Source organism: Colias croceus, chromosome 2, assembly GCF_905220415.1.
Source record: "Colias croceus chromosome 2, ilColCroc2.1".
NCBI classification, from domain to species: domain Eukaryota; kingdom Metazoa; phylum Arthropoda; class Insecta; order Lepidoptera; family Pieridae; genus Colias; species Colias croceus.
Window position 1 is genome coordinate 7,169,050 of NC_059538.1, and position 12,212 is coordinate 7,181,261.

The 12,212-nt window shown below is 32.2% G+C and overlaps 1 protein-coding gene across 1 annotated transcript; it reads left to right on the forward strand.

Moving 5' to 3' along the window:
- The first annotated feature begins 2,689 nt into the window (after positions 1-2,689).
- Positions 2,690-11,138, forward strand: LOC123701798 (isocitrate dehydrogenase [NADP] cytoplasmic-like). Its single transcript, XM_045649361.1, has 9 exons — positions 2,690-2,952; positions 3,325-3,440; positions 6,173-6,317; positions 6,565-6,764; positions 7,207-7,341; positions 7,653-7,756; positions 9,205-9,355; positions 9,823-10,056; positions 10,736-11,138. Exons 1-9 carry the CDS (start codon positions 2,883-2,885, stop codon positions 10,886-10,888), a joined length of 1,308 nt encoding a protein of 435 aa, XP_045505317.1. The 5' UTR covers positions 2,690-2,882; the 3' UTR covers positions 10,889-11,138.
- The last annotated feature ends 1,074 nt before the right edge of the window (positions 11,139-12,212 follow it).

A 12,212-nucleotide genomic window follows, 5' to 3' on the forward strand; every position in this document is an offset into this window, starting at 1 on the left:
AGGTATTTTCAGAGCTTGTTTAAATTGTATTCCAGTAAAAAAAATTCCAGCTTCTGACATTTTTGCTGTGACTTTATGAAATGCCTGACCAGCAACTAATTTTCGGCATTGGCAATTTAAAACTTCTCTCTTTAGCCATACTTTTCTTTAACTTCAATTTTTCTGTTCAATTTGGGACTTTATATTTTTTTACTAAGTATTCATCACAATGTTTTGTGCGACCTATAAAGAAAATAAAAACTTTATTAAAGATATTTTTTTACAAATGAAATCAGTACATTTGAGAGACAAGTGATGTTGTGTCTAAATTTCTGCTTTACTTTATAATACCAAGTTACAGAGTTACTTCAGAATAAACCCACCCAGCACAGTAAATGTAGATTAATACAAATGTTGAACATATAACCCCCCAAATTGGATGTATCTTAGGACCAACTTATCACTCACCAGATATTTTGAATGAGATTTTAAGTATCTTATATTTTGATATGTTACATAATTGCTTCTGCCCATTTAGGTGAAAAGAGCAGTAAAAAAATAGTAATTATTATACCTTTATCTAAAATTTGCTGATTTTATGGGGACATCATTATCTTCATTTGCCCTTGTCTCATAAGGCCACATCCTTGGCGGAGAATAGTTATGTTCCATGTAAACTGCTATACTCGCAGAATGAAATATACCTGTAAATATTATTAGTAGCAAAGTCAAAAATTACGAAAGATAAAATAACAGAATGTATCATTTTATTTATTTTTTTACAATAAGCTTGCAGTTGAGCTTTTTTGGAATGAAAACTGGTTGAAGAAACTAAAGAATAGTGGTAGAGCATTGACTGGCTCATCAAGCTAGTTAGTCTACCACTGAGGACTCTGTTACTAAAAGCTTAGTAGTGTTTTACCAGTAGAAATAAGTACCAGTTCCCTAACTAAAAATAGTGTGGTATAAATCCTGTATATTATATATAATAATCCTACCTAAGATAATGATTAATTTTAATTTGATAAATAAAGTACTAACTATAGGTAATATTCAAACTCACCACTAGTAGATTGATGTAACAGATAAATGGAGTAATCGGTGACCTGAAACTTTGTGCTCAGGCTTGAAATGGTAATCACAGTCTCTCTTGTTTCTTTAGATCATGTCAGGCTCAAGATCTTTTAGTCATTCACCAACAATTGACATCCCGATAGCAAACAACTCGTCGTCTTGAAGGGTGAGGGAAACGATGCATAATTGCTCCTGTAAATACATAAAAAACAACCTTTACAGTACAGAAATACGCAATAAACGTTGTGTTCTCCATATTTAATTATTTTTATATACCTAATATATTCAAATAATAAATATACTTATAATTAAATATGTAATACTCAAATATTTAAAATTTTTATAATTTTTGTAAAATAGTGATAATATATGGTTATATGCAAACAAAGATGTTCTGCGGCCATGACCGAAACAAACAATAAGGGATACGTACCTACTGGTAGCATCAGTTCATTATAAATAAAATATAATTTTGAGAAAACTTACCCATTTCACTACATCCAAAAACACAATACACCTTCCTCCTAGAAGCCATTTTAAAATTAACAACAAACTCAAGAAATCAAGAATAATTCAAATTTCAGAAAACAAACGGATTATCCTGTGACCTGTCATATCTCGCATTGGACAGGGTTGCCTTTTTCCAAAATTAAAAGTCACTAGCAAAACTAACAAAATCGAAAACTTACGGCACATCGTTTCTTTCAGAATCAGTATCAAATCGACCAGTATGGCTGATTTGATACTTTCTGCTATTTTCAAAACGTAGCTAGACGTACCCTGAATTTGTTTATCCCCCAAACGTTGCCCTAAATTCCCTAGATTGAGACAACGTTCTTAGAACGGCAACACTGGTACTGACACTTATGAGAGAAAACGTTTCATTTTCCGCTGTATATAGCACTTAAAAATCGTTTCATCGAATAGATTATATATTTATAAAAGCAATTGAATTTTGTTCTAAATAAAATGATTTTAGTTATTTTTATAGCCATTCTATTCTTTTTGCATAAAAATTTTACGTTCTGCCATCTTCTGAGGAAAAAGTTAATTAAATAGTGCTGCCGAACAGTCAATAGATGTCGCTAGTTTCCTTGTATAATGTACCATACTCTAAGTTTCACCCCCCTGGTCGCGATGTCGCGGGCGCGTCGTTCATCGCTCTCACTCTGTCAAAGATCAAGAAATGTTCAGAACTACATTATAGGGAATAGGTGGTATGAAACTCAAAGTAAGTAATATTTGTTGAAGAAATGAATCGAAAAGTCTTGCAGTAACAAACACGCATTTTTCATGGTAACACTTGTTGGTCTTTATTTCACGGTAAAACGTGGTAAAACGGAGCGAGTGATTTAGAATACTTTTGTCTGTTGTCTGTCGGAGATAGATGGAAATTGTCTAGAAATACGAATACCTATTTCTATATAATTTAGGTACCTACATCAATTTCCGAGAATTCTTATTCTCAGTTTTAAAGAATTTAAAAAATTGTGAGATAGTTATTTTAGGTCGTTAGTCGTTAGATCATAATATTGTAAATAACAAAATGGATACAAGACTTTAAAGTTTCACATCTGTTTGTAATCATTGGGCAGCTACCTACTCTTTGATCCTTTGATATTGTTCAGAACTCAGCTCTGACATGTAAATAAAGTAGCCAGACACGTACACTCATAACTGACTGTCTCGTTCTCAGCACGCGAAGTCAGCAGTGTGAAAAAAGACTGATTAGATAGCACGATATTTTCTAATTACCTATCTGTTTCTTTGGTTATCTAATAGGTTTCTAACTCATTGGTTAAGGAAAACTTGTAGAAAGTTTGTCAATTATGGCTGTAAATAATAGTAAAAAAGTTTTTAAATTTATCTCCGACCAAGTCACTACTTCATCGAGAAATTGTGAGTACCTACCAATCTAAATAAATAATAACAAAAGATGGATATTTAAGAAACTGTCAGATAATAAATTATTATACCTACCCAACTTTAATATTTACTACATAACTTAATAACATAGAATCATTAAAAATGTCAGTGTTTTTCAATATGAATCATATATTGTACTAATATTATAAAAAAACACCCAAATTTTGCAGCAATTAAATATCTCATAACTAATAGGAATTAATACAAAAATATATTTAGGATCCTATTAATATATATTAATATTGACATACCTATGTACTTACAATAATTTTCTTACATGTCATGCACACATTTCATATGGATAAAATTATCCAAATGTAATAATAAGTGTTTTATCATATCCAGATGGCACAGCAAAGAGGGTTATTGCTTCAAAGCCCATTGTGGAGATGGATGGTGATGAAATGACCCGCATAATTTGGGAAAAAATTAAAGAAAAACTTATATTCCCATATGTCAAGGTAAGCTAATTTAACTAAGCAGTATTTTATCTGTAAGTTAGTTTTTCTAATGCTAACCTATGGTTATCTCAGTTTCAAATTTATGTCTGAATGGGGATTTGGTCCATTATAATAATCCCTGGCAATGTAGAATTATTTAAAGTATGTAATATTATGCTTGCTATTGGTGCTATTCAGTTTTTCAATAATTACTTTAGTCTAAGTCCTAAGATACAAACCTAAATCAACCTTCACTGGGGTGAAAATAGAATGAAACCAATTTTATAATAAATTTAGTCTATTAGAAATATACTAAAAATGGATTTGCTGGAAAAATCCTCTACAGGATATTTTTAATGATTTATGAAAAAAAACAATTTTTTACTTCTATGTTTTTGATACTTTATTAATTCTATGTTAATATAGAATTATCAATTAATTTTAGTACTACTTACCAGTTAAAAAAATCTTATAAAAAAGTTATTTACTACTAATAAATCATCTATTTGTTAGTACATAATATTATTATGTTTCAAAGACCTCATATTTGTTTTGCTTGCTAAAATAATGTGTGCAAAGACCTTTTCTATTGTAGTTAATAAAGATAATAAAATTTAATTGGACCAAGTGGTAGGTCAACACTTTATAAAAATAACATGATGTGCACACTGAATTGAGAAAATAATATGTATGTTAGTTACTTTTACTCTTTGAATATTACATTATGAAATGGGGCAAATAATATTTGGAAAATTTAACCTAGATATTAAATGGTATACCTAAACTAAGTTAATACTGTAGGTGTGCAATCAAAATAATAGTATTTTTTTTGTTTTTTTTTTATATTGTTTCTGATGGTCATGACATAATAATTACAGTTTTTTAAATGAATGCATCTAAAAGTATGAAGATGAAAAAAAGGTTTGTGTAAATATTCAGGCATATTATAAACTAGCTTCCGCCCGCGACTCCGTCCGCGCGGAAAAATTAAGAAAAATTAAGATTTATTTTTTTTTCTACGTATTTTTCCGGGATAAAAAGTATCCTATTTTATGCCCAGGATAATAAGGTATAATTATACCAAGTTTAATCGAAATCGAACCGCTAGTTTTTACGTGATGCCTTCACATACATACAGACAGACAGACAGACAGAAAGACAGACAGACAGACAGACAAAAATTTATTTAATCACATATTTGGGTTTGGTATCGATCCAGTAACACCCCCTGGTATTTATTTTTTCAATATTTTCAATGTACAGAATTGACCCTTCTACAGATTTATTATATGTAAGTATAGATTATGGATATTATATTGTAATCCCTTCAAGCCTCATACTAAAACTAGGTTTAAAATAATTTAACTGGCATACAACATTTTAATTTTAGTTTTGTTGTGAAAAAAGAAAAGGGCTTATCCATAGTTTTTTTTTTAATTGGGTCCGTAAGTCCGATTTTTTTTCTAAACGCAATCGAAGCTACCCTGCCCTACACTATACATAATATTATAATATGATCCCTTTATTGGGTTGTATAAAGTTTGAAATATTCAGAGAATATTGCTTTTAGAACTCTATCGCGTAAAAGGGTGAATGGCTGTGGAAAGAAAGCTAGTATGAGTTTATGGACGTACATACATACGTTTAACAGTTATTTATTGTTGACTGGAATTTAAAACGTGTTTTCTTAAAATATCTTTTCAAGGACTGAACTGGTTTCCATAAGTTGTATGGCCTTTCGATATCAGCATTTAAAAGGTGAATGTTTTGGATTAAAAAAAAACTTATTGATATAGGTATTGTTGGCAAAAACGTAGTTAGTAATTAAATTATCATGCAATTTAAAAAATAATCATTTGTATGAGTGATAAATTTATTTTTAAATTTGCACTCAAACATTTTGTTTTCATATCAGCACAAGTAAGTAATTCCCGCATTATACGTAATTGTATTGTACCTACGTTATGTTATCAAAATATGGCATTATGTGCCGCACTTATCAACAGTTTACTAGGGCAATGTTTTGAGCAATGTTTTAATAAATTAAGATCGCTATTGTTGTTGATAAGCAAATATTATTTGGTACAAACAATTGCGATTTTGTTTTTATGAAATTGAGCTAATCGAGTAATATCGACTAGGCATGCTTTACGTACGTATACTACGCGGTCGCTTAATTTTTATTTTAAAATTAGCGGCCCTGACTTCTATTGAACCACTATATATACCTATTACAAGCTTTCCGCCCGCGGCTTCCCCGTTTTGTCTAGAACCTAACTAATAAATTATATACTAAAACCATTATCTTGAATCACTCTATCTATTTTAAAAAACCGCATCGAAATCCGTTGCGTAGTTAGAAAGATTTAAGCATACAAAGGGACATAGGAACAGAGAAAGCGACGAAAGATGTAGTGAAGAAACCGCATCAAAATCAGTTGCGTAGTTTTAAGCATACTGTCTTAGGGACAGACAGACACACATCCATCAGCAACATGTTTTATAAGTACTATGTAGTGATATTAGCTGAAGTAGACCAGAAAGTTTCTAGTCTACTAGTTGTCTGCTTTTTTTATTGTTTCTAATAGAAACAATAAAAAAAAACTAAACATTCAATTCCTTGTCGGACACAATGCAGATAACGGTGGGCCCAGTGAGGTCAGATTTATCGGTCGTTTTTATAATTTTAAATTTAATAGTACTTACTTATAAAGCCAAGCTATAATCATTACAAAGGTCATTGACGCCCACAGCTCGACTGCCTGTACTACGACCTGGGTCTGCCGAATCGTGATGCGACTAACGATCAAGTGACGATCGATGCAGCGCATGCGATCCTCAAGCACAATGTGGGCATTAAATGCGCCACTATTACACCTGATGAACAGCGTGTTGAAGGTACGGAATGGGAGATATTTATCTCCTAAATGTCATCGTTAACAAGACACCGCAGTTTTCGAAAAATAGCATAAGCTAACGGAAAAAATGTTATGATGAAATGTCATTGATCTTTTTACCTTGAATCACCTTAGGATACAATAATATTGTTTCTTTTCATACATTCTAAATCAAAGAGCTAATTTAGTGTTGTTTTTAGCTCGTTATTTTTTTATTCAAAAGTTTGAAATCATAAACTTTCTTACAGAATTCAAGTTAAAGAAGATGTGGCTAAGTCCGAATGGTACTATACGTAACATTCTGGGCGGAACCGTCTTCCGTGAGCCGATTCTATGCAAGAGCATACCTCGAGTTGTGCCTGGCTGGACTAAAGCTATTGTTATTGGTCGTCATGCCCATGGAGACCAGTATAAGGCTCAAGACTTTGTAGTTCCGAAACCTGGAAAGGTATATTCTTTTATATGAGATAAAAGGCGTTGTGCACATATGTTCCGTACTTGCATTGCAAGGTCATCTAGATTATATTGCCACGTGTGCATTACTGTTATATAAACATTTATAGAAGATATATAAGTCTAGCCTAACGCGCAGTACCCATTAAACTAAGCAATAAAACTAGTTTCTTTTAGAAGATTTCAATACGATAAACATTGAAACGATATTTTATTTATAGAACGAAAATATATGGTTGGGTGTTTATTATTTTTTCATACGAAAAGGAACCGATTGACCAAATATTTATCCGCCTTCAATAAGATATCTTTGAATGTTTTTATGAGGCTGATAAAAAAAAATGATGCTTAATTTTCCAGACGACGAACGACTCTTTGAAACGAGCACTGGTAACTAAAATTAATTTTATTTTAGTTGATATATCTTCTATTTTTAGGTGGAATTAGTATACACACAAGAAGATGGAACGGTAACAAAGACCCTATTGTACGATTTTAAAGTGCCTGGAGTTGCAATGGGAATGTATAACACGGATGAATCTATCCGCGCCTTTGCCCATTCCAGTTTTCAGGTAAAATATCATAATATGATAATATTATTCATATCTTTATTGTGTTGATAGGACTGTGGATTAAAAATTAATGCAAGTATAATTATGATAGTGGTAATAATAAATGTTGTTTTTTAAATTATCTTCATTATAATCAATAAATAATTTCGGGAAATCACTAGATAAGATAATAAGATTTGGGGGCTGATATTTTTCTGGTATCTCCTGCATTTTGTCAAAATATGAATCATTTTAGTTTTTATTCTAACAAATATTCTGATACAGGGATGAATGTAAACATACATAACTATATATTAAAATCTTTATAACAGGTCGCGCTGCAGAAGAAATGGCCGTTATATTTATCAACAAAAAATACCATTCTCAAGCGTTATGACGGTCGGTTTAAGGACATCTTCCAAGAAATCTTTGACAGGTAACATTTTTTGTAGTAGCACCCTGATTAATACATGTCCCTTTAATTTTTTGCTCCAAAGTCAACAAGCCTAATACCCCTTCAGACATTATTCGTTAATATTAAATTTTGAACGCGTAGCAATAGAATACCTGATTATTTATTATTGAAATATACTAATACACACACAATAAAATTGGATGTAGGTCGTCTTGAATTTATATTTTTTGGTTTTTATGGCATTCAAATGCTCTATAAATATAAATTTATAAAGAATAGAAAAAATTCGATCACGAGGCGGGACTTGAACCCGCATCCTTCGCGCCATTCCGGGGCGGATGCCTAACCAACTCAGCCACTCGTGACCCGCCTGAGCAATCGAATTTATTCTATCCTTTCAGTTTTTATGTGTCTTAAGGGACACACCGCGCGCCATCTATTGAGATGATTTAACAACATCATTTTTTCTATTCTTTATAAATTTATATTTATAGAGCATTTGAATGCCATAAAAACCAAAAAATATAAATTCAAGAAAAGGTCGTGTTCCATCGTTACAATATTGTATTCACTGAAAAGTGCTTCATATTGGTTGAGATGGTTGTTAAATCATCTCAATAGATGGCGCGCGGTGTGTCCCTTAAGACACATAAAAACTGAAAGGATAGAATAAATTCGATTGCTCAGGCGGGTCACGAGTGGCTGAGTTGGTTAGGCATCCGCCCCGGAATGGCGCGAAGGATGCGGGTTCAAGTCCCGCCTCGTGATCGAATTTTTTCTATTCTTTATAAATTTATATTTATAGAGCATTTGAATGCCATAAAAACCAAAAAATATAAATTCAAGAAAAGGTCGTGTTCCATCGTTACAATATTGTATTCACTGAAAAGTGCTTCATATTGGTTGAGATGGTTGTTAAATCATCTCAATAGATGGCGCGCGGTGTGTCCCTTAAGACACATAAAAACTGAAAGGATAGAATAAATTCGATTGCTCAGGCGGGTCACGAGTGGCTGAGTTGGTTAGGCATCCGCCCCGGAATGGCGCGAAGGATGCGGGTTCAAGTCCCGCCTCGTGATCGAATTTTTTCTATTCTTTATAAATTTATATTTATAGAGCATTTGAATGCCATAAAAACCAAAAAATATAAATTCAAGAAAAGGTCGTGTTCCATCGTTACAATATTGTATTCACTGAAAAGTGCTTCATATTGGTTGAGATGGTTGTTAAATCATCTCAATAGATGGCGCGCGGTGTGTCCCTTAAGACACATAAAAACTGAAAGGATAGAATAAATTCGATTGCTCAGGCGGGTCACGAGTGGCTGAGTTGGTTAGGCATCCGCCCCGGAATGGCGCGAAGGATGCGGGTTCAAGTCCCGCCTCGTGATCGAATTTTTTCTATTCTTTATAAATTTATATTTGTAGGTCGTCTTAATAAATCTAACAATCAATATTTTAATTATACAGTGACTACAAAAAACAATTCGACGATGCCAAGATATGGTACGAGCATCGCCTTATCGACGATATGGTGGCTCAGGCCATTAAAGGCTCTGGCGGATTTGTTTGGGCGTGTAAAAATTATGACGGCGATGTACAATCTGATATTGTTGCGCAGGTATATCAATTATCTATTTAAATAAGTAAAAAATATTCCGGGAAGTTGAATGTGGGAAGGGGGTAAAAATTGAAAAATTGGGAAATTATTTCCATAAAAAGTTCTTCTGTATGCAATCTTTACTCTGGTCTCTGAACAATTCATCTTATTTTCATCTCAATCTATATGCAATATCTCTATTGCCTATATCTGTGGTTTTCAAGATGGTTAAACCATTTTACAATGATAATAAATATGACAAGATAGACCTTCAATGTTTGTTGCTATGTGTACTTTAAAATTCCTATTTCGCAATAACATCGTCACAGATTGCAGGCCGACATTTCATATCAAACCATAATTTAAAAGAACTATGGTTTGATATGAAATTACGCATACAATCTCATGCAATAAAGATAGCAACTTGTATTTACAAATGAATACAAGAAGCTGGTACTATTTCGGTATCTATATTTACGATTTTCCAGGGTTATGGGTCACTGGGTATGATGACGTCAGTGCTGATGTGTCCGGACGGACGTACTGTGGAGTCTGAAGCGGCTCACGGGACTGTGACTCGTCACTATCGCATGCACCAGCAGGGGAAACCCACTTCCACCAACCCTGTGGCGTCTATATACGCCTGGACCAGGGGTCTGGTACACCGAGCCAAGTTGGACGGTACACCCGAATTGGAACGGTTTGCTGTGGCGCTAGAAGAGGTAAGTTTTGGGTTGAATGAATCAATTTGATAGGATATTATCACAATATATTTTTTGGAATGGTTTGAAGTCCATATCAAAGACAGAATGGTTAAAAAGAAGTCCAATTTAATGAATTGGCAAAATCATTATTTCACGTTTTTTGGACACATTCAGTTTTTGTTTTACATTTTAAATTGGCGCATTGAAATACTAGTATGGTAAAATTAAAATGTACACTGAAATATATATTGAGTTCACATGTTTTAAACTAATCGCTTAAATAAATACGACCTTCTACGGTACATAGCTATTATGTGTAGTATCTATCACATCATTGGTTATATAATATCATCTAATTAGACAGCTCTTAAAATATTATTTATATGGTCGCAATTGCAGTTTCATCAGTTAAGTAAACATCATCTGTTTCGTGTTTGTGCAAACTTTATTAATTATTTCACTCTTTTTGCAAGATGGGCGTTGTACAATTATTGCATACATAATGACGTAAATTTTTATCTCTGAATTTGTTTAAACTCTTTATCATTATACTCATAAGTATGTAGAAGTATATTTAACTGTGATATTTAATATTATACAGAGATTTGTTTAATGATAAAAATAATTAGTTGGCGGATCCAAGTCAATGTCATTAGGTTAATAATAAATGAAACTGGATTCACGTTATCATTTGCAGGCGTGCGTCGAGTGCATCGATAGTGGCAAGATGACCAAGGACTTGGTTATATGCATTCATGGACTAGCCAATACCAAGGAAGGAATGTTTTTACACACTGAAGACTTCTTACAAGCTATTGCTGATCAACTTGAGCACAAACTCTCAAAGTAAAAGCAAAGTCTGTAGATTAAATAAATAAATTACGATGGGGTCTCCAAATAGGAAGGCGAAAATGATGATGATGCAAAAACATATGCATGGAATACATAATATTCAATATTTTTCAGGAGATTGCATTAGAGATTTTATAGAAAATATTGAAAATTGGAAGATGAATTGAAGAAATTTGAAGATTAGTTATATAATATAGATAATAATTTTATTATAATGTTACAAATAAAAATCATAATTTATATACTTATTGGATTTTTTAGGACCACTTTTTTTCCAGGCATTTTATTTTTATTGAAGATCGTTTCAAGATAGCTGGTATTTTTTATTTTATATTATTTTTTATATTAAAATAATACTTATTTGATTTTTTTTTCTTTTTATGCCTCAATTTAACACAGTTGCTACAACAGAGTAGGTACCAAGGTAGGTACTAATCAAGTACTAATATTTATATTACCACTACAAGCAGGTTTTGCTATGGAAGGAGGTTTAATAATGGTTACTTCATTTTGATAAGTAAACTTTAATAACTTCATGCAAAAATCATTATAATTTTAACAAATACTTGTAGTTCAGGATACATCGCCCATTTTTGCAAGTGACTACTATCAAGCTGATTTTCCGTTTGTAGCTTTATTTTGATGAGACACCGAATAATTTCGTGTACGAAACTCTCGATTGTGGTAAGTAGCTAACAGAGATAACAAGGATAAAAATTTTTGATTTGATGGTTCTCAAATATTTATTACGCAATTTGTAGGGCAATATGTCTGTTGAATTATATAAACATTAACTAAGTGAAAACAAAAAAATCAGCTTGTTAGTAATCATTTATGATGACCTCGTTATCGATACACTTTGGAAAGAGGGACTCTTTGAACAAACCATAGATTTTGTAGGACAAATATTTTTTCGAATAATTTAGGTAATTATCTTGAGGTTGAACAAAAAAAAAAAATATTCAGTTAGTAATAAATATTTGAGAACCATCAAATCAAAAATTTTTATCCTTGTTATCTCTGTTAGCTACCACAATCGAGACTTTCGTACACGAAATTATTGGGCGTCTCATCAAAATAAAGCTACAAACGGAAAATTAGCTTGATAGTAGTCACTTGCAAAAATGGGCGATGTATCCTGAACTATTGAATGATGTTATATTTATAGATAAATTTCATTCAAATTAATATAAAAGTAAATAATGTCTATATGTTTAGTGGACAGGGCGTTCCTTTTCTATAACAATAATAATAGTTAAGCCATTGAGATATACATACGGAGACGACACCGCCTACATCACTTATGTTCCGCTCAACATACG

Coding starts and splice junctions, on each gene's coding strand:
- LOC123701798 (XM_045649361.1), top strand. CDS start 2,883: ATGGCTGTAAATAATAGTAAAAAAGTTTTTAAATTTATCTCCGACCAA. Junction 6,318..6,564: donor TGATGAACAGCGTGTTGAAG/GTACGGAATGGG, acceptor ACTTTCTTACAG/AATTCAAGTTAAAGAAGATG. Junction 6,765..7,206: donor TAGTTCCGAAACCTGGAAAG/GTATATTCTTTT, acceptor TTCTATTTTTAG/GTGGAATTAGTATACACACA.